The following is a 22,506-nucleotide window of genomic DNA, read 5'->3' as shown; positions in this document are numbered from 1 at the left end:
GATAAACCACTCTTATTAATGAATTATAAACCAAACCCTAAGGCTTTCGCCTCAGCAACATCAACATCATCGGAATAAAACCATTAAAAAAATTAAAATCCATCCCACAGACACCGAAGAAAAATCTTCACTCCAGCAGGAACTCGTAACTCCCAAATACATCGCCTTGAGACCCCTGTAGAAGCTTCAGCACAAGACATATTCTTTATCTGCATGGCCAAATAATACCCAGATTTAACAGCTAGAATACTCGCCGCTACGGTCAAGATGCTAACAAACTCGAGCCCGGCAAGCCTGAGATGGCAATATTCTTCTAATGCTTTGAATATTTTCTTGTGTCATTGTCTTCTTCACGAATTCGAACTTCTTGCCAATATATTTTATTTCCATCTTTAAAGAAAGGCTCTTTAATCTTGACATATCGAGTCTTAAAGTTGCCTGGATATGGTGGAGTTAGTGTTCCCACTTTATGTAGTGGTATCAGATCCTTCAGTGAGACATACTTTGAAGGCTTATTGACGTCAGCCATTGACACACAATACAAGTGATTAATTAATTATGAATAGAAATATTCACGGATAGAATATGGAGGAAACTCGTTCCTTTTATATATGATTATTAATAAGATTCTGTGAAGGATTAGAATATTAAATTTTAGCAGTAATACGAATTGTATTATGAGAAGTACTATGTATTAGTTGTTGTTGTAAAGGAAAGGTATATATTTGTAGCGATCAAGATGGAGTAGTTTATCTTTTATCATAAGGATTGAATTAGATTGGCCGATCAATTAAAGGATAAGTCATATCATAATTAAGTGCATTTGATGGACTATCTTTAAAAATAAACTAACATATACAACTTTTAGAGTTTTTATGAATTATCCTTTACTGAAGCATTACGGCAAATTAATCCACACAAATATTTTCGTCCTTTGACACATTGGCACCTTATTTTATTTTATTTATTTTATAATATATTTATCCTTATTGACTTGTATTTCTATACTACACAGAACACGGATTCCATTTATACTGTTACAAAGTTTACCAGTTGCTTTTGTATTTGACAGTCATGGCCCTCGTACAATAATTTTTGCTCACTATAAAAGAACAATGCAACTCCATAGATGATGGCACTAAGGTGATGTTTGGTTGGGAGGAGAGAGTGGGAGAGAGGAAAGTAATTCAAATTTTACTTTTATTTTTATTGTTTGGTTACACAAAATATATAAGAATTTAATTTCCATTAGAATTTAATATCCCTTATAATGTAGAATTTAAATTCCACACCAAAAAGTAAAAAATTCAAATTCCTCTTATGTTGAAAACCTAAGCTTCCAAAATTGCCCTGCAACATTTTTACTTGTTTAATGTTATTAATAATTATTATTTATAATTTTATTTTATCAATTTAATATTATAAATAATTTATATTAATTATATTTAATGAATGATTTAAGCAATTTAATAAAATAAATAAACTTATTTGTTTATTTAATATGAAAATTTATAAATATAAATTAACAATCGCCGAACCTCCACCGAAACTTCGCTAGACCGTCGCCAAAGCTCCACTTGATCATCGATGGAGCCTTAGACATCGCTGAAAGCTACCGAAATTCACTGGGAAGTCACCGGCCACTGTTGACCGATGTTGACTTTTGTTAACCGGCGTTGACTTGTGTTGACCGCTACTATTGACCGGCTTGTAATTATATTAAATTATATTAATGAGTTTAGTATATTAAATTATTTTATATTTTATATTAAATATAAATCATGAATTGTTTTAGAACTTTTTGAATAAAAAGTTTGGTATTAATATTAAATTATATTTTATTATTAATATAGATAATTTAGTATTTAAAGTAAAGGATAAATTTGTCCAAAGAAAAAAATTATAATTCCTTTCCTTATCAAATTTTATGTCAAACCAAACAATGAAATTTAATTTCATTATTTTCTTCCACTCTTTTCCTCTTCTCCCTTTTCTTAAAACCAAACACCACCTAAAGGGATACACTTCAAAGTTGGATCAACTGATCAAGGGAGAGGGCAATTACAACTAACGGACCACCTATAGAACTAGCATTAATTCCTAAATGTTACTTGATATCTATCAATTACAGAAGACAGAAACAGGCACTGATGTTTTAAAAGCTTAGGAAGGGGCCAAAAGCAGAAACAACATGCTAAATGAATAAATTGAAATTTTGATGAATATTAAGAGCACGGTCAGTATTAGCTCATAAAACCTAAAGCAGCATTTCATAATTCGCAATGTTGAACCATATTAGAACAGAAGGGAAATGCGTGCGTTGGAATAAACCAGTGTGGGTTCACCAGTGCAGACATACGAAAGCAAAGAATTTCTCTGCCTACTAATTACCATTTAGACAACAAATGTTGATATTATTTTCTTGAGTTCCTGCATCCAAGATGAAATACTAGCATATATGCTAGTATATATTGGTTTCTCAGAGATGGTATATCATAAGCTTCTTTCTTAAGGAAGAAAACATTACTAGTTATACGTCTGCAGAACTCCTTTGAAGCAAATCTTTAATCATCAGGCAAGAAGTCCTCATCCGAGGCATTGCCAAGAAATGAACCGATAGTTTTCCTCAAAATGCTGAAAGTTTTGTCATCCTGTTTTCCAAAAAGTAAAGTCTAATTTATGGCTATTAACATGAGTGCAAACAAACCAGCAATCTAGCAACTTGATGCATATAATTTGTTTACCTGCTTCTTCTTTTTCAAGGACGACTCCAAGTCAGCAATTTTATCAGCACAGTATTTCTCTTGTTCAGATATCAAACTCTTTTCTTTCTTCCCTGATTTCAAAGAGCCACCAGATTAGTGGAATTAAGTTTCTAACAAGGGGGCAATAGAATATTGTTGCTTACTTAGTTGTTCATAGCGCATGAACAGTCTTTCCTTGTCCTCTTCAAACTTGGAAATAGTATCTGTCAGTGCAAAAGATAAAGTTATTTACCTGTATCACTTCAAACAGAATCATGTCGCTAAGCAAGAATTATTTCTGAGTTGGCAACTCTAGTGTTGACTGGTTGCAGGACATTGACCAATGGTTTAGGCCCTATTTTTTTCACTTTCCATATTGCTTCAGGAAAAATGCAGCCAACAACTCAATTTGGTATGTATTTCAGGGTAACATAATAACATTACAACAATGCTACCAGCCTAGACACAATGGGATGGTGCTTTGTTGCATGTACAGGGTACTTAGAGAGAAGCAATCCTTAAAGCTGACAAACCAAATTACTTTTAAAAACAATGAATCTAGTTTGAAAGACGCAGTTTAAATATGATAATGAAAAATAAATAAATTAGTTGATGACGAATCCACACATAACTGTACAACATTGTTCTGAATTTAAATCCTTCTGGACCACAAGCCAAAAGACCGAAAGACCAAAAGAAACAAACAGCAGCAGGGCATACCTTTTAAGACTTGAAGATGAGCGGCTCTCTCCTTGCAGAATTTCTCATAAACATCTTGGAACTTGGCAGTCTCATTCTTCAAGCAACTTTCACACTGAAAATATTTAACCACATATCTTATCCAAACAATCTATTGGATAACTCTAAAAACAAAAAGCATAGCTAAACCTAAAATTCATCTCCAGCAATCTTAAGGCAAGTTCCTTTGTTCACGTCAAACCTCTTTTGAGCTCTTCGATAGTGCCTTAGCAAAACTCTGTCTGCAAAGAAAATGCAAAAAGGTATAAAATAGTATAGTTTGTGCACAAATTAAAGTTAGATGTTCGATCTGGTTACTGAAGTGTACTAAGAGATTTAAATTTTACCTATCCTTCTCGATTTTGGACCTCAGCTCATCAATCTTAGACCGGATTTCAGTAGCAACACTGTATCGAAACATAAATTATTCACTATAATTGCAGAATTGGTACATAAAGAGCAAATTAAGGAAGCACAAACATAACAATATAACTTGAGCACATTTAACAAAACACCATACTGTTTCTCAAAGCTGAAAAATGGAGCTTAGGTATCTTATATTTATAGCAGCACTTACAAGCAAATATGCTTTTGCAGGAATATTTATCATTATTTTTATGCGATCCATGGTTATAAATTTTAGCTAGGAGTATCAAATGTTTCTCAACATAAACACTTCGAGTACATTTCAGATCTAAAAGATACTCTCAAGAAAACACTCATCAAATTCTTTTCTAAAAATCATTTCAGTATTTTTCTAGCTTTCAGTAACAAAAAGGCTTCGATCGTTCTTAGCTGATGTAAGTGTGAAACTAATTGTTTGCATTGTTGATATATGGTAAATGAAAAGGAATATAAAAAAATGAAGTGACTCAAGCTGAAGGTACTATCGAAATTACAGAAGTTTAAATGAAAAAGCAAATAGAAAAAATTCAAATGAATCAGATACATCATCATTTCATTTGGTAGCTATGACAAATTCTTTACGCATCATGCACAAGCAATTAAGAATCATGAATCATAAAAAATTGAATTAAAAAAACAGAAGCTAATAAGTCACCAAAAATACGAAATAAATCATCTAACCAAACAATAACTACATTTGATATTTTTTAAAGAAATTATTATAAGCAAATTATAGGCAAATAAATCTTCAATGTCCAAGCTAAAATCAATTAGCGAGAAAAATTTACCTAGAGATCGTCTCTTCGTTCTTCTTTTGACCGTCCCTCTGTGCTTTCTCTCTGATCTGTTGCAGCGCCGACATAATACCTGTCAAGTCACTGCAATTTCATCTCAAAAATCAGAACAACAAATCTTCATCAACAAACGCAAAATCAAATGTTGTTTTGGAAGCGGACCTTGAGAAATGGGGATCAAAATCGTCCACGACTCGGTGTTTCGAGTCCGATACGGTGTCGGAGCCTCGTTTTCTGGAGATCGATTTTACGGCGGACATTTTGAAATTCAAATGAGATGTGAGAGATAGAAAGGATTTTTTCGGATTTGAAAAAATATACAAGAATGAAGGTGGTTTCAGGTTTTATATGCGTGGCTGAGGCTCAACAAAGGCATTTTGTTTATGGCGCGAACTCTAATATGTTTTCAGTTCAAATTTTCAAACTTCATATTCTATTTATTTCGTTAATTCGTTCTTTTCTTTAAATAAATTTAAAATATTTTCTATATCAAAAAAATAATAGTTTGAAGTATATACTTTCTTTTAATTATTTTGTTATTTATTATTATTATTTTTAAAATGAATTTGACTACTTTATTTGAACTTGGTTTTTGGTAATGTCAAAATTAAAAACTTATATAAAATTCACTTTTGCTATTTATAGTTATTTTGAATCTTTCCCAACAACTTAAAAAAAATTGAAAAGTTAAAAGTAATTAGATCTTCTAACTAAGCTATTAGTAAAAAATAAATAATTATTTTATACTTTATACTATTTAAAATTTTTAGGAAGACAGAGCAAATTCAAACTTTACTTAAAACAAAATTTTAATAGTAATTTTTTCAATATGATATTAAAATATATTAATTTCATTTTACAGAAACAATTGTCAATATTTTATTTTTTATTTTATGTTGATGAAAAATAAATAAAAATCATATTCTTTTAAAAAAATCCACAAAAGACCACCAGTTAAGATATTTGGCCTCAAGATTTAAAACAATATTATTATTTAAACAGTTTAAAGTGGATGTTTGCGCATTTTAAATTTTATACACGTCGTGGAAGTTCTTTTTTTTTTAAATATTACGAAAATTAAAATTCCAAATATAATTTGCAGGCAGCCATGTTTGAAATAAATGAGAAGAGATATTTGACCAAAAAAGTAGAAAAAAAACAGAAGATGCAGGAGAGAAAACAAAGTTTGAAATAAAAAGGGAGCTTGAAACACGGGCGTTACCCTATTAAGTCAAAGAATTTGAAGTTGAACACATAAATAATTTATTGAAAGTTCATATTATTTTTTTATGTTGATTTTTCAGAAATTTTGGTAACGTAAGACAAAGTCAATGTAACTCTATCGTAATGGATGGGTGGGATCATTTCCAGTATAAATTTAAGATGTGTTCACTTTGTCGCTTGAAAGCCCTAGCATAAAGTATACGAAACAAATTGCCCTGTTCTGTCACTGCCTTATTTAATTGGAAAAAACTAATTTATGAAGCTTTTACAAATTGAGGGCGAAACTCATAAGTGGCACATGAGTTGTGCTTAGTGTCGCTGCCTTATGTCGTTGTTCTATCGAAATTCTGTTTTGTCGCTGCCTTATTTTCGTGGTGAGTTGTGCTTAGTGTAGAGAAAGATGAAAGAAATTTAGGGTGTGGATATTTCCACCTCACTATTTTTATAAACCCACCCCACTTTCATAAAATAATTACAATAAGTTCACATTATTTTATAGAATTACAAATTAATAATAAGTTTGAATAATTAATTAATTAAATCATTCTTATAATATCTTTTTTCTTACTTTGTCTTTTAACAATCTTTGATAATTTAAGGTTGCTTTAAGATAAGTTTAATTTAACTAATTTATCCTTATAATATAAAATAACCAAATTACCCTAAGAAATATATTATTGTAACTAATTGTTTAGGCATTTAGTTTTATGTTTTATAATCTAGTGTGTTTTATATAAAATTTAATAATTTTCAATACTCCAGGTGTCCTAATTACATCTCGTTAATTTAGTAGAATATTAATAATCATACTAAAAAAGTACTACCTATACATCATTAAAATATTTAAAAAATTTTGTATATAAATTTATTAAAATTAAAGTAAATTTTTAGATATTTTTGGGACTTTTACCTTATGAGGTTAGAATAATTATATTAATTTATGTTAAAACAACCTTATTGATCAAATATAATAAAAAATAGTCTCATAAAAAATAATTAATGAATATGGATTTAATTGGTTAAATTTTTAAATTTCTTCTTAATTTAAATTTTTTAAAAATAATGTACACGTGTTGTAACAATTTTTTTTAAAATTAGGGTGGGTTAATAAAATTTATGGGGTGGAAATATCACCACCCGAAATTTATTCACTTTTTTTTTTCCTTTTCTTCTTTTTTTCTTTTATCTTTCTCTATACCAAGTATCTTTCGTGGCATATTAATGCAGTGAGTTCGTTTCTCAATTTAAATACCAACATCAATAATGGCATTAACACAGTTAACACTAACCTGCCCATGATTCAACTCCTTGCATGCAAACTTAGCGGTGTGTTGCACGCAACATTGATAACTTGTGTGTTTAATTTTCAGAATCCAAACAAAATAAAGATTCTAATTTAAATTCAACTCAAATTTGTTGAAATTTTAAACTAAAAAATTAAAGGAAAACAAATCAAAGAAAGAAGTAATAAAAATTTTATTTTCGGAATTAATAAAGATGGCTGACAATATAATATTACATTTTACTGGTATAATAATAATAATAATAATAATAATAACAACGACAGCGGCGGCGGCGGCGGCGGCGGCACCAACAACAATTGTGCTTGGGGATGGCAAAATAACTCGGACCCGGCCTAGACCCGGACGAACCCGGATAATCCGGGCCGGGTTGAACCCGTACCGGAATGTAAAAAAATCCGGGTCCGGAATAAATTTTAATAACCCGGATATATTCGGGTTCGGATTTAGGTTAACCCGGATATCTGGAACCCGGACCCGGATATCTAATTTTAATATTGTTTTTTAATTAATTTTATTGATTAATCTAGATGTGTTATCGCTTGGAAATATATTAATTTTTTATTTTTAGAATTTTAGAAATTGATATTTGATTCATTGATCCAGGTTCAAAACCCGGAATCCGAAAACCCAGATTTTTTCGGGTTGAACTAGGACCCGGACCCGGGTGAAAAAATTCAAATTAAAATCCGGGTCCGAAAAAAGAAAATAATATCTAAGTCCAAATCCAAAAAGACTAAACTCAAATTCAGACCCGGACCTAAATTTTGCCATCCCTAATTGTGCTAGTAGTATTAGTGGGCGCATAAATAAATAGACGGAGGAGTTTCTCATAATTGATATTTACGACAGTGTCTGATTTATTTATATTTTTTTTTTTTGAGTGCCTTGTCGTTACTCGTTAGCACTGAAAGGCTTAATTAATAATCAACAATAGCAAAGTTAGGCACACATCTTATCTTGTCGATTGTGGTCACCGCCTCACCGGCCTTGTATTTGGCGTTATTCTTTTATATGTAATCTGTCTTTTATTTGGCGTTCTTCTTTTATATTAGCACTGCAGTATTTTTTTTCCCAGCGGAGACAACAGGGCATGAATAGTAAGGCCAATTATTTGTGGTACAATCTTGTTAACGGATTAAAATTGTTTAAAATGACGTATTATTGATCAAATCAAATTTATATTATTTATTTTTTACTAATTATATCAAGTTGTTTTAGAATTTCTGACATGTAAATCAATTTATAATATAGTACTGTAATATTTTCAAAAAAATAATTAAATTTTGTTTTTAGGGAAAAAAATTATATTAAACAAACCAGCACTGAAATTTGTTACTATAGAAGGGCATGATGTGCCCTAGAGAAACTTGTGTAGTTCAAATTGAGAACACAACTCTACCACTTATGACTTAACTTCTGTTATATCAAAATGGCGGACGCCCCAGTATCACTTTTTTCTCCTGGGACTCTTTTTGGTGGCCAACGCTTGATGGAGAAAAAGAAATCAAGAAATGGGACATAAAAACGGCAGCAGCAGAATTTTCGTTCCCATGGTACAAACTCGTATGTGCTATTCATGGGCAAACATAATTTTCTTCAACAAATAACTAAATGAATTAGCGTTTAAAACTCTTGACGGGGGTTATATTATATTATATATAACATAACATATAATAAAACTTACGAGTTGCCACGTAAAACAATTTAACTTTTTTATATACTGTATTTTTTAAATTTTTGACTGATAGCTTAAAAATTATCAGATATTATATATGATGTAATATAGCATATTATTTTATGTGATTATCAAAAGGATCAAATTCATATCTGTCTTAACTTTCTCATAACACAACCAGTCAAACACGATCCGCCAACCTAAAAAATATTAAAAAAATGATAAATGAATTTAGAAATGAAATTAAAAAAAAAAGAATAACGTAATGTGATTGCTAAATTATATATTTTACACACGCACATGGGCTGCATAAATAGTTGAATACTGAATCGTTGACCAAACATCTGCCCGTATTCCATGGGACTGCACTTTTTATAATCGGGTTAGTTGTTCCTCTGCATCCGTGGTTCGCGGTAGAGAGTTGATTGGTGCAAGGAGTAAATTAATAAAATAATAGACGTATGTATTTGAGTTAGAGACGGTAGAAAACTAGAAATCCGCGCGGGATGAGTTTATGACATTTTTACTATTCCAAAAAGCATGAGAATAATTTTATATCTAATTTTTTATTTAAAAAAAATAAAAATATTTTTTATTCAATTTTTTATTTGACGAAGAGAAGATGATGAGATAGAATTATAATCTTTTTTTAATTTTTTAATTTTTAAAATTATGAGTGAATAATAATAAATTTGTAAAATATTAATATTAGTGTAAATAATAAATATCAAAATATTTATACAAATAATATAAATATTAATTAATATAAAAATATTAATGTAATTTAAATTTAACCACTGCCCAAACCCCATAACCCCTCAAATGCATAATCTATAAATTAAATCTTAAGCCACTCTCTCACAATTTTACTTATCATTTCCAAATTATTTGCACCGCAGCCAGCACCAACTTGTCATCATCTCATCATAGCCTAATATTACGCCGCGTCCTCATTTCATTAGTTTAAGTATCTATATTTATTTCATCTATTTAATTATTCATATAAAAGTAGTTTATTTTTCTTTTTATTGTAAGATTATGAAGATTAATGGAAATAATTATTCTGATGATTCGTATTTTGTAGTGAGACTCTTATAATGAATTACTATTAATGTAAGATATATTATCAAAAAATAATTTAAATTTTATCATGTTAATATAATTAAATTAAATTTTGAAATTAAAAATATATTAATTATTATAGAATCGGAGCTTTCGAGATCTCTTGTTATTATTCGAGAACCACCGTCTTCTCTGACGGAGAGAAAGAGAGTGGATGGTGATATATGCAACACATTGGGAATAAATACAGTAATCTCTCTCCTCCCGTCGCCGTCCCTACCAATTGCAGCAAAATTGGTATATTAACATTTAGCACAATTATGGGACATAAAATAAAAATCAGATATTATTGGCGGATACAATTAATATATTAATTTTTCGATCAATATATTCATTTTTGGAGGCCAATAACGTATGAGGGGGAGAAAGCAAAAAATATTTTTTTCATTGTTGCTAATTAGGAGAAAATTATGGTGCAACGGTGGTACCGTACTACCGTTGCACTCAGTCATTGAATCTCAATAAATTGATCCATTTAAATGGATCCAACGACTAAATGTAACAATGACACGATATTACTGTTACACCGTAGCCGGACTCAATTACTACTAATTAACTGGTTTGACATGACAACACTCACGTGGCAAGTGCACGTATGACGATACAGAACGCGGTCGAATAAGGAGAGAGCACGCGCGTGGAGCACGGAGTGGATGAAGCCATGTCAGCAACAGGGCTGATCCACGCAGTTCGATTTATTTTGCAAATTCGCACTAGTCATTAAAATATCTCTCCTCGACCATTCGCTTTTCATCGACATCCTAACCTCACTCCCTTCTGTCTTCTCTTTACTCTCTCTCTCCTCTCTCTCTCTCTCTCTCTTCAAATCGCTGAAACTCTTCTCAGAGCAGAAGCCTCGGGACGCGCCGTTTTTGTCTGCCTTCGGTATGTTATGCATCTATTCTTGTTCGTCTGGTTACGATTCTCTCATGTTTTATTTTGGTTTCTGTTTTTTTCAATTGTTTGTTTTTGAAATGCAGGCCTTGTTTTGATTGCCTTGAAATATTACAAACTTTTTAGCGGTTGCTTTCCTTATGAAAGGCTTCCTGTTTAGGCTTGACTAATAACTTTCATATTATTTTTTTTTTGCGAAATTTTTCTGGAGAAATATATCTATTTGTAGTTTATAGTCAATTTTGGGACGTTGCTAAGAGAATTAGACGATATATATGGTAAAAATTTGCGCCAAAATCAGTCGATAGATCTCGTTTTTGAAATGGTATCATAATTCCAATTGGAATGATGTTTCGTGTTTGAGGGATAAAGCATTAGATCTGCATCATTATATTCCTTTTCTTTTTGTCAGCAATGTATATTATCTAATGATGTAAATTGGGTACTTTCCAAAGAGATTGAACAGGTTTACGAGAAAGCAGAATCCTTTTGCTTTATTCCTGTTTTATTTTTTATTTGGCACCCAGTGGATAGACTATATTGGCCTATTTGTTGCTGAATATATAAATTTTAAACTTGAGGTTTTTTATTCTTTGATTAATAGCTTTAATCAAACTTGAGCTTAGGCTCTTTTTGGTATTGTAGCTTAAAAGCCACTGTTAATGTGGAAAAAAAAAACTGTAATTATAGAATAAAAGCTAATAGTGTATAGAAAATATAACTTTTAAATAATAATTTTATAGGTTTTTTATCGTGCAGTTAGTGGATCAAACCACCTTAGCTTTCAAATCATAGTAGCTAAAGTTTACCAAATACTTTAGTGGAAGCTATAGCTGCTCAACCTCAATAATAAATAGAACCTTAATTTTAGAAAAGTTTTTGCCGTGTATTGAGCTCCTTCATAAAATCATGTGTATTTTGCGTATTGGTTGAGTTGTTGTAATATGTTTATTGCAAATGTGTGGAACTTTGAAACATGTGGTTGGTTGTTCAATTCTTAGGTTTTGGAAGCCTTTTTCTTTGAAGTCCTGATGGCAGAGTTCATTTTGTTTTCTTTGAGCTGAATTGACATTAGAAGTTAGGTGTTATGTAGGTCTAGATTCTAGAAGTACGTGCAAATGAGATGCTGAATATTCAGGATTTTTGTTTTTTATTTATTTTGGTCTTTGTTCCTATTCCTATTCAATAAAAGCTGGAGGACTTTGCAGCTGGTTATTGCTTGGAAATTTTTTATCTTGTTTGGTATTAAAATTATATGATATTCTAGGTACCAAATCTCAAGCTTCCCCTACTTCTTCTTCTTTTTTTTATTTTATCTTTTTATTCATTATTTACTTCTAATGAAATTAACTTGGTACTGTTTTATCATGCTTTGTCTTAGGTGATTTGACTATCACATTCTGAGCTTATTTATGCTTATGTTACTCAACCTAAATAAATCAACTTGGCCTAAATAAATCAAAGTGGAAACTGATGTTGGGTTGAGGAGAATTTGTGAGAAACATCATTTTACTGGTGTAGAGAAAGTCAGTAGTTATCTTCAGAAAAAATAACTGCTTAAATTTGTAATTGTGTGTCTGAAAATTATTTATCCTTATTGGACTTCTCTCATGAATTTTTGGATTTCTTTCTTTATATGATTTTACATATACCTAGTATGTGATTCAATAATGTCCTCAACTTGCAAGAAAACTTAATTTTTGAAAAGAAAAAAAAAATTGGTGCTCGTTATTGTATGCCTTTCAAACTTCTCTTTTGCAAAGCACATCATAAAGCTGTTCCTCTGATTTTTCAGACGCTGTATGTAGGAAAATGAAAATTTCCAAACAGAACTTAGAATAGAAATTATAGAGGAAGGTAGAAAAAGAGAAGGGGGAAAATGTTGACAGGGCATGTATCATATGGTGTTTGTACATGATATATTCTTAAGTCGTGGGTCCTCTCAGTTTCCTGTGTTGCTTATCCATTTCATAGCTAAGCTGCCTCAGCTCTTAGCGTTTGAGCGCACATTAAGTCATCCTCTCAGTGGGCCCATTCTTGTTTATTGTTTTCTTAATCTGCGTTCCACCAAGACTGATTTTGATATTAGTACTGTTATATATATATATCTTCTGCACATTTAGTTGCTTGAGATGCTCTTTTGCACATTTTGTCCACCAGTGTCTTGTTGTAATGCAACCTTTTTGTTTTTACTTTCATCTCCTGCCTATTTGTTTGGTTGCAAGGTGAGTGTACAGTTTTTGAGATAAGGATATTAGTCAATCTTGGAACCAAGTGCTAATAGAGTTTCACTTTTTTTGAGGTCTTTCAGAGTCAAAAGGCATACTGGTAGCAGTTGCAAACTTGTGCAAATAAATTGATGGCCTTTGAGCAATACTTTGCCCGCGAATGGAAGTCCATTGCTAGTGCAGCCACGGGCTCAGAAAATTACAATGGTTGCTTCGATTGTAACATCTGCTTGGACTTTGCCTACGAACCAGTGGTCACCTTGTGTGGCCATCTCTACTGCTGGCCCTGCATCTACAAGTGGCTCCATGTTCAAAGTGCCTCTCTTGCCTCTGATGAGCATCCACAATGTCCGGTATGCAAGGCTGATATTTCACATACAACAATGGTACCCCTCTATGGTCGGGGTCAAACTCCAACTGAATCTGAGCCAGAAGGCAAGGTTTCTCACCGAGGTACGGTCATACCTCCAAGGCCTCCAGCCTTTGGCAACCAAGCTCTTCTATATCCTACATCCAATACCGGCCAACAGCGTCCTTATCGTAATCCTTATCAGAGTCAAAACTATGATCCTCATGGACAACATTCATATGGCGGTTTTGAAGGGAATTCTCCATCTCCACTGCTCAATCTTGGAGGCACTGCATTGTCTGGATTTCAGCATCCGGTAGTTGGTATGTTCGGAGAGATGGTCTATGCGAGTGTGTTTGGAAATTCGGAAAGCTTGTACACATACCCCAACTCATATCATAGTAACCCCAGGTTAAGAAGGCATGAAATGCAAGCAGTCAAATCACTGAACAGAATTTCAATTTTCCTTTTCTGTTGCTTTCTTCTGTGCCTTATTGTATTTTAAATATAGGTAATCCGCCTTCTATTCCTTTTTGTATAATTTGTAAAGAAAACAAACGTAAGCTTATCAACATTGTAGATTAGAATATATTATATATATAGAGGATATATATATATGAGATAATGGTAGAGAATTTGCTACAGCTTGTGTACCACCTTCTTCCTGTGAAATTAATGTTACGGATCATTTGAACAATTTTGACGTTGAAGACCCAAAGTTTAGAAGCAAGAGATGTGGGTGCCAACGCCAATGCCGTATGAAGTTAGGCTCTTACAAAAAAATATCTCCACTTTCAGTAGTGGTTCCTGTGCTTTTTGGAAGCACTGAAAAAAGAAAAAAGCAAGGTATATGATTCTATGGAATTTATCTTAACTTTGGTAGGGCAAGATTTGTTGGCATGAGAACAAAAGGTCAATGCCGCTAATTAAGAGAAATAAATTAAAAAATAAATAAATAACAGAGGTGGGTTCCAACTGCCACGTTGAGGCTAAGGCTTTTGTCATTAACGAAGACGAAAATTAGCGCACTTGTTCGTTCCTCCATCATCATCGATTCCTAATTCCTAATTAATTGGTGTGAGTGGTTTAATATTTTTATTTTTTAACAAAAGTTAGGGGTTTAAGTCTCGTTCTCATATGAAGTCACTATTTTGGTTAGTATTTTGTCTTTTACGCACCGACTCAGTGTGAGCGGAGATTAGTCTGAATTGTACTACGAGTTTAAAGGTGCCTCCCACAGTTGGGACATACTCAGGACCACCTCGTGGTTCATACCAAAATAAAAAAATCATCATCGATTCCTAAATTGGTAAGCATTGAAGGATTGAGAGGGTGCTTTTTCTTTTTATTACATGATATTATAATTAATATTTATAAATCGAATTATTATTGGAACTAATTTATATCAATTTTTATTAAGTACTGTCAGATTTTTACCCTCTTTAATATTCTAGGAACATGTACTCCACTCACATTTCGAAATATTAAACTATTACTGAGATTAATTTACATAAATTCTTATGAAATACCGTTTAGATTTTTATCCTCTTTAATATTTGAGGGACGTCTACTATACTTATATTTCGAAAGAAAAAATAATATCTTCATTCAAATTAAAAAAAAAAATTAAACCCACATAATATATTATAGGGACTCAAATTTATAACCTTACAATTATGAGGTTTGCGTTCTAAGCACCCGTTGATTGGGAGAGTACTTTTAATTTAATAAAGAAGAAACCAATTTGATCCTTGACAGATTTTGTTTGGGCATGCCATGCAATAATAGGACTTACTGCCATGACAAAGAACTGCGAGATGTGAGCAGGGTCGGTAGTGGGGCTCATTATTAAATTAAGGAATGGGGAACATTAATTATTGCTATAGGCGCTAATCCAATCAACTTCATTACCTAACTTTAATCTAACAGATGATTGATTCAGCCAAGCTAATCTTAATTGCCACTTCGTCACGCTTCTTATCTTTACTCAATTGGAAATTGCCATCACCCCCTCACTCTGTCTCATACTCATCCCCCACACAATGCCCCAGTTGCCAAGCAACGTGTCCAAATCCTCTTCAGACTCTCCCTCTCTCTCATGCCCTGGTGCCCAAGGAACTGAGTTTAATTTCAATCCAATTTATATTTTATACACACACACAAACACACGACTACACGTTAAATGATTAATAACAATGTTCTCTCTCCTATTTTTGCATCAATTAGTTTATTGTTTTATATTCTATTCTCTCTTCCTTTTGAAACTTCTCTCTCGTCTAGCACCACCTCTCTCTTATTAGCAACTTGTAAACTTCAACCTAGTTGCTGGAGAGATTTATCTCTCTTTTCGGTGAAGATTTTGGACTTATTTATCTTTTTTTTTTCCTTGATCATTTTTTATTTCACCCAGGTCTGAATTTGTAATGAATTGACAATTTTTAATTGTATTTGGTGAGGTATAACATCACTTTCTTTTAGTTCCAAGGACTTCCAACTTCATATCTAAAAGATTTCAAACTTTTTTTTTTTTTTGTGTATAAAATTTATCACTATATTAGTCAGAACGATTGAATCCAAATAATGACGAATGATGATTTAAAAGGGCTTATACAACATACTAGAAAGATAAATTTATACAAAGTAAATAAACACCAAGCATGTGTTATAGCGAATGTCTAATTGGTAAAAAAATTTGTCTGATTGAATGAAAGTCCTACTTGATAAACTAACCATTTCTTTCTTTGTTTTCTTTTTATACAAGTGGGCAGTTTTTAATTTGAAAGACCCTAAATATGTTTAATGGAATATTTAGTTTGGAGAAAAAAGAAGAAAAGAGAAGAAGAGAAAGGAGGAGATAAAAAAAGTGAATAAATAAAAAAAGTGAATAAAAATAAATTTTATGTTGAATCAAATACTGTAATAAAATTGAGATTAACGCTTAATTTCTCTCATCTTCTCTCTCTAATTCTTCATTTCCTTCCCTCTTATCTCTGAACTTGAATAAACAGATTAATGTTAATAAAGTTGGTTGCTTTCAATTTGTATAAGTAAAATCTAAACACAGGATGATTGAAAAATAAAAACTCTCATGGGCCATGTAAAGCAGACTTGCATTACTTTTAAGCCCTCTTTTCAATCATCTATTTTAAATTAATCAAATTATAATTTAATGTAACGGTGGACCGACGCTCGCACATAACTCGATAACTCAGAAGAAGACAATTTGGTGGCCAAAAAATAAATAATACTAAAGTAAAAAAATTACGGAACATTGAATCGCGGATGTTGCGGTGGGGAGAAAAAGAAAAGTGCTTCTAATCCATTATGGTGTCCAATTAGACAGAGATGACAAGAGCCGAAAATTTATTTAATCAATCATTTCATTATCTAGAGACTAGAGGTAGGCCTGTAAATATTTGATTCACTGGTGTCCATTATTTGTGGTAAAATTGTTTACTAAATGTGGTTGGAATTCAATTTTCTTGTTTTGGTGATGTGATTGTGATTTGTCTACTTTTGTGGTTGGGTTAATTTTGTCCTGCCCCCAATTGTTTCAACATTTTTCGCCACGCACCCATATGTTTCGAAAATACTCATTCCACATCTAATTCCGTTAATTTGACCGTTATGTTTAACGGAGCTACTTGAAATTTAAGTAAATGTCCGAAATACCTCTTATCTTGAATTAGAGAAAAATAAAATGAGATAAAATGTTAATTTAATAATTAATGTTTACATTACAAAATTTTATTTAAAGGTAATTAATAATAATTTCATCAATTAAATTATCAAATAAATTTAATTTATCATAATCAAATAATATTTAGGATATGAATTTCTAAATTTGCCCTTTGCCCGTTATAATAAACGGTCAAATTAACGGAATTGGGTGTGGAGTGAGTATTTTCGAAACATATAGGTGTGTGGCGAAAAATGTTGAAATAGTTGGGTGCAGGACAAAATTAACCCTTTGTGGTTTGAAATAGCCTATCAAGTGGGGTCCAACTATTAATTAATTTAATATATAACTAAACTGAACATTGTCTATTATTTATTAATTATAATTGACGATAAATAAATAAATATATATATACACACACATATTTTTTTAAATTTAATATAATGGCAATCAATTTTCTCTCATTTACGTGAGCAGAATCAGACATTATATATTTTTTTTTAATACAAGCGATTTTACTATATTAAATAGATGAAATGTACAAAATATGAAAATTAATTTAATTTCATATTCTATCTAATTAATGTTTTATTATTTTCTTGTAACATAATATTTATTTAACATACTATCAATTATTCGATTATGTAAAAAATATATATTAATTTACTAATAATAATAAAGTGTTAGTTTATCAATTCGTGAAATCATTTCTGTTCATTTGAACAAGGATTTTGTATTTTTGGTTTAGTTTTTGTCTTTAAATAAAAAGAATAAATTTAATTACACACTTAAATAAATCGACTTTTGTTATTCCACCCCAACATTTTAAATAGTCATTAGCACACATCCATACGGTTAAGATATTTCATTAACTTAATTAAAGAAGGGTAAAAAAACAAATCTAAACAATTACTCTATTTGAAAATAATTTAAATATCTCTTTATTATTTTTTTGTAATTAAAAATAAGAGTAATAATTTTGTTTCTATATTGAAAATAATTTTAATTACATTTTAATATTAATCATTTTAGAAAATAAATAAAAACTAAGAATTTTTTTTAATGTAAAACACATTAATTAGTTTTTTTATCATAAAATGCATAGTGATTTATAATTAAAAAATAAATATTCATGTTTACCCTTGGATATCCATATTCATATTGGATAATTATGTATTTACACATGGATGGCTAATAATTATAGCTACCTATATTTTGCCATCCGTAATTGACAATGATATGCTAATTAAATAATTGTGTCAAACTTACCACTCAAATATATATATATAATGGCTAAGTGCTGGAAAACAACATTATGGTCATGATTTTTTATTTTTTAGTTTGGTAGTGAAATGGATTTCTTTTTTTTTCCCCCTTCAATTCTAACAAATTATGCATTTTCTTCTCTTCGTATATTGCAATAAAAAAAACTAATATTGTCCAAATTGATAAGTTTGCGATGTCGGAGTATTGTGTTCATGTCGTCATCTTCGAACGGTACTTCTAAAATAGATTGTGGCTTTCAGAAGTATCACTGCAACTGAAAATTTTTAAGTACAGGACTAATGTGTGAAAATATAAAAAAAAATTGCCTTTTTTTTATTTTTTTGACATATAAATTGACTCTATTATAATTGACCTAGAAAAAAACAAAAAAAAGGGTGCGAAACCCATGTGCCAACATAGTTTTACCCTATCAAGTATTCAGGTTTACTAGAAAAGAAAAGTAAAATGGGGAGCTGGCTAAGTTACAGTGTTACAGATGCTGCCTAGTACCTATGCCTGCACTTGACTGCCATTAACCAATTAATCATTGAAATTACTGTTTTCATTTCTTAAAGGAAAATTATCATTCGTATAACCTATAGATATTCTGTTATAAAAAATACTACAATATTTTAAGGGTGTATCAATCATCCACCTTAAGTTGATAAAATATTTCTACCGTCCACCAAACCGTCACTTGCCGTTTAAATAGAATGACGCTAGAGGGGTAATTTGGTCTTTTCATATGATACAAGTGATAATTTAAGGGTATACAAGTGATAGTAAAATAATTTAAGGGTATACGAGTGATAATTTTCAAGGGTAAAATCATCAATTCGTTATAATTCCGTTAACTTTCAAACGCTAGCTAATGGTTTGGTGGTCGGCAGAAAGTTTTTATCAATTTAGGGTGGACGATTGATACACCCTCAAAGTATTGTAATATTTTTTATAACAGAGTATGTATAGAGTATACAAATGATAATATCCCTTTCTTAAATTTTATATATTGTGAGAAACAAAGCATGCACGGTTGAATTTCAAACAACTTTGACGCAAGAAAGTATGGTTTCATTAGTTGGAAAATGGAATAGAAATTGTAGGAAGAAAGACATGAAAAAGAAAATGAAAAGTAATCATCAGTGCTCCCAATCACCCTAATATACTAAAATATTTTCATTCATTCTTTAGATGACATAAAGGAACATACTAACAATACAAGTTTCATCTTTTCAAAAAATAATAATAATAAAGTAAAAAAAATGCAATCAATACTTAACGATTATTGCTTGCATAAGATGGGCCTTTGCACTAATAATTCAATCAGAGCCCATATCCGATAGTTTTTCATATATTTTGAAGACACTGTACGTTTGGAAGTAACATAAACATTCTCGTCATCATCTCCGGCGCCCGAGGCAGATAAGATCAAACTTCGACTCCAAAAAACGATCTAAAAAGGGCAGCAAGCACATGCAAAATGAAACGATATATAAAAATTTGAAGCACAAAATTCTACATATAAAATTCAGAATCAAGTATGACGTTTGAGCCTATACATCTAGCTACATGCGTGCGTGCGTGCGTGCGTGCGGCCTATTGTGCATCCGGCCTCCCTTCATCTTTCGGTCCTACTTTGAATTGCCAAGAACAACGAGCTGGTTGTGCTCATTGCACTTTTAGCTGCTGAATGCAACTCGAAGACATGCTGAATGTTTCACAAAGAAGTTCAAAGTGCTGCTCAAGGTTGAACTTTCTTTTTTTATTTTTATTTTTTCCTGTGGAAAATATGTTGACAAAGCTGAGGAGGCGTTATATGGATGAGTAGTGCTGTACGTATTTATCAGCTTGCCATAATTGAAGATTTCAAGAGATTACATGAATAAAATTTGCTAAAATAAGAAGACTTTTTTGGTTATTATTTTAGAATGTTTCGTTAATTGGCTGTAAAATAGTTAAAATTTGTTCAAGGATTTTGATTTTACTTCCTTCAGAAGCAAAGAAAATCTGATGCTTTTGGTTTTCATTGATTAGCCCTTTTACTGCCTAAAAAGCAAATGGTGTAAATAACTTCCAAACTTAATTTTTGATAGTCATTTATCACATCAATTGAAATACACGTTTATATCTTAATTTTGTAAAATAAAATATAATAATTGGCTATGACTACACCCATAACGCGTGCACTGTTAAATTATTAGATTTTTTTTTTGTTTTTATTAACTTCGGGGTTATCTAGCACTGCCTAGACAATGGGGTAGAGGCACCAAGTCGGGGACCCCTAATTTCTCTAAACAATTCAAATCAATACTGTTGATTTTCTAAATCAATCATGCAGTTTTGTTTTATTACCTAAGGTCATACTTTGTTGGTTGATGCGGAAACCAAATCATCATGAATTTGGAGGAATAAAGATAATGGAGTGGAAAAAACTAAAATTAATTTTTTAGCCCCTGTTTTCCAATATTATTTTTGTATCATAGAGATAACAATTCCAAAGCAAAATGCTTTTTTTTTTCTTTTTTTCTTTTTTAAGATATATTAGCATTTACAATTTTCCTTTTAACTATCATTGACACGTGAATTTCTACATAGAAAAAACTCATACCAAGAAAAGATCTTAATCCTTGTACATTAGGTAGCTCATTTTAACATAACAAACTCCAGAAGTTGATGTCAGATCAAACCCCACTTGACGATCACAGCTCCATGGAAGAAGAAGGTTTAAATGAAAACCAGCCCACGCTTTCCGGAGGACTCGTACATGGCTCATCAACCAATCACAAAGTGAATAATGTAATGCACACATTCACTCGTAACACTTCTCCGCTGTAAGCCAAGCTATCCAGGGATTCCGCCAAGTCATATAGGCTTCGATTATTTCATTTCATTTTCACTCGAATCAATTCGACTAGCCCATATGACCTTCTTCAGGATTTACTGGAGTTATACAGGGGCTCGAATGCCTGGACAGGGGCGTTTCCACCTCTTTGAATTGCCAAGAACAACGATCTTCTTGTTATCCCCCCGCACATTGAGCGGTGGAATGCAACTTGATGAACGCATGCTGGCCGGGTTGGAGAAAGAAATTATGAACGCTGTATATAAAAAAGTGTAGTTTCTGCATTGCTGTTTGGTTTATATATGTTCAAATGGGGATACTCCAGTTATTGGGTTGTTATACAATAGCAGAATTGTTTCAGATTACGTTTTAAAACATTGCTAAAATGAGAAGATTTCTTTATTATTACAGAATCCAAATATCAGATTCTTAATCATATATTTGGTGATAGTTGTGTGGTGTAAGTCAAGCTCAATTTAAAATTGGCAAAGGGATTCTGTAACACTTTATTTACTTTTTAGATTGGAAAATCCAAATTCAAAATTATAATTGTTGACGGTATTTACTTTATAAAATAAAAGTGGAAGTGAAAATTACTTAAGTGGGACCCATGGTAATATGGGACTAGTGAATGGGAGTTTAATTCTTGGGGTGGAAATGAGACGTCATCCCAGAACTATCCATTTTGTCCCCGTCAAATTTTTATAATTTCCAGAATGCCCTTAATTAAGTTTTGTCACTTTTGCATTGTGGTTCCCACGAAATTTATGAAAACACCTAAAAGTAGGTGTAATATTTACAAATAGGTCATTCGTTATTTATTGTTCTTAAAATAATAATAATAATAAAAGGGCAATATAATGTTATGCCAAATACAAATAATACTAAGTATAACAATTATAAAATGGTATTTTAATAACTTATGACAATTCATTCTAATTTCAAGATAAAATAATAATATCAATAGTAAAATAAATAATTTATTTTGATTCTCATTTCTTATTGAGATTATTAATTAGTAAATGCATCATAATTACAAAGGAATCTTATTGAGATTGTTAATTAGTAAAGATTTTTCCTTTTTCATTATCACATAATAAGAAATTAGATTCTCAATTGCATACAAGTCGGTAAAATGGTTAATAATTGCAAGGCTTTTGATTTTCTTTCCTCAGAAAGAAGGTTTGCTGCTTTCGGCTTTTCCGTAGTTACTAATTAGCACCTCAAATTTTCTAAATTCAA

The 22,506-nt window shown here is 31.2% G+C and overlaps 2 protein-coding genes across 2 annotated transcripts; one reads left to right on the top strand and one right to left on the bottom strand.

The window, feature by feature from the left end:
- Nucleotides 1–2,242: 2,242 nt before the first annotated feature.
- LOC18053518 lies at nucleotides 2,243–4,991 on the bottom strand. Its single transcript, XM_006449269.2, has 8 exons — nucleotides 4,844–4,991; nucleotides 4,676–4,765; nucleotides 3,830–3,889; nucleotides 3,685–3,724; nucleotides 3,465–3,558; nucleotides 2,909–2,968; nucleotides 2,745–2,836; nucleotides 2,243–2,651 (listed from the first exon to the last, which is right to left on the bottom strand). The coding sequence occupies exons 1-8, from the start codon at nucleotides 4,939–4,941 to the stop codon at nucleotides 2,565–2,567; spliced, it is 621 nt and encodes a 206-aa protein (XP_006449332.2). The 5' UTR covers nucleotides 4,942–4,991; the 3' UTR covers nucleotides 2,243–2,564.
- Nucleotides 4,992–10,748: 5,757 nt separating this feature from the next.
- Nucleotides 10,749–14,148, top strand: LOC18053517 (E3 ubiquitin-protein ligase RMA1H1). Its single transcript, XM_006449268.2, has 2 exons — nucleotides 10,749–10,891; nucleotides 13,212–14,148. Exon 2 carries the CDS (start codon nucleotides 13,260–13,262, stop codon nucleotides 13,980–13,982), a length of 723 nt encoding a protein of 240 aa, XP_006449331.1. The 5' UTR covers nucleotides 10,749–10,891; nucleotides 13,212–13,259; the 3' UTR covers nucleotides 13,983–14,148.
- Nucleotides 14,149–22,506: the final 8,358 nt, after the last annotated feature.

The sequence above is a fragment of the Citrus clementina genome, unplaced genomic scaffold (assembly GCF_000493195.1).
Source record: "Citrus clementina cultivar Clemenules unplaced genomic scaffold, Citrus_clementina_v1.0 scaffold_2, whole genome shotgun sequence".
NCBI classification, from domain to species: domain Eukaryota; kingdom Viridiplantae; phylum Streptophyta; class Magnoliopsida; order Sapindales; family Rutaceae; genus Citrus; species Citrus x clementina.
The sequence above is the reverse complement of the archived record's forward strand: the minus strand, read 5'-3'. Positions and strand labels throughout refer to the sequence as shown.

Bases quoted from the DNA above. Each gene is read 5' to 3' on its own strand.
- LOC18053518 (XM_006449269.2), bottom strand. From the start codon at position 4,941: ATGTCCGCCGTAAAATCGATCTCCAGAAAACGAGGCTCCGACACCGTA. The intron at 2,969-3,464 runs GTATGCCCTGCT...TTGCACTGACAG, and splicing joins TCATCTTCAAGTCTTAAAAG to ATACTATTTCCAAGTTTGAA. The intron at 2,837-2,908 runs GTAAGCAACAAT...CTTTGAAATCAG, and splicing joins CATGCGCTATGAACAACTAA to GGAAGAAAGAAAAGAGTTTG.
- LOC18053517 (XM_006449268.2), top strand. From the start codon at position 13,260: ATGGCCTTTGAGCAATACTTTGCCCGCGAATGGAAGTCCATTGCTAGT.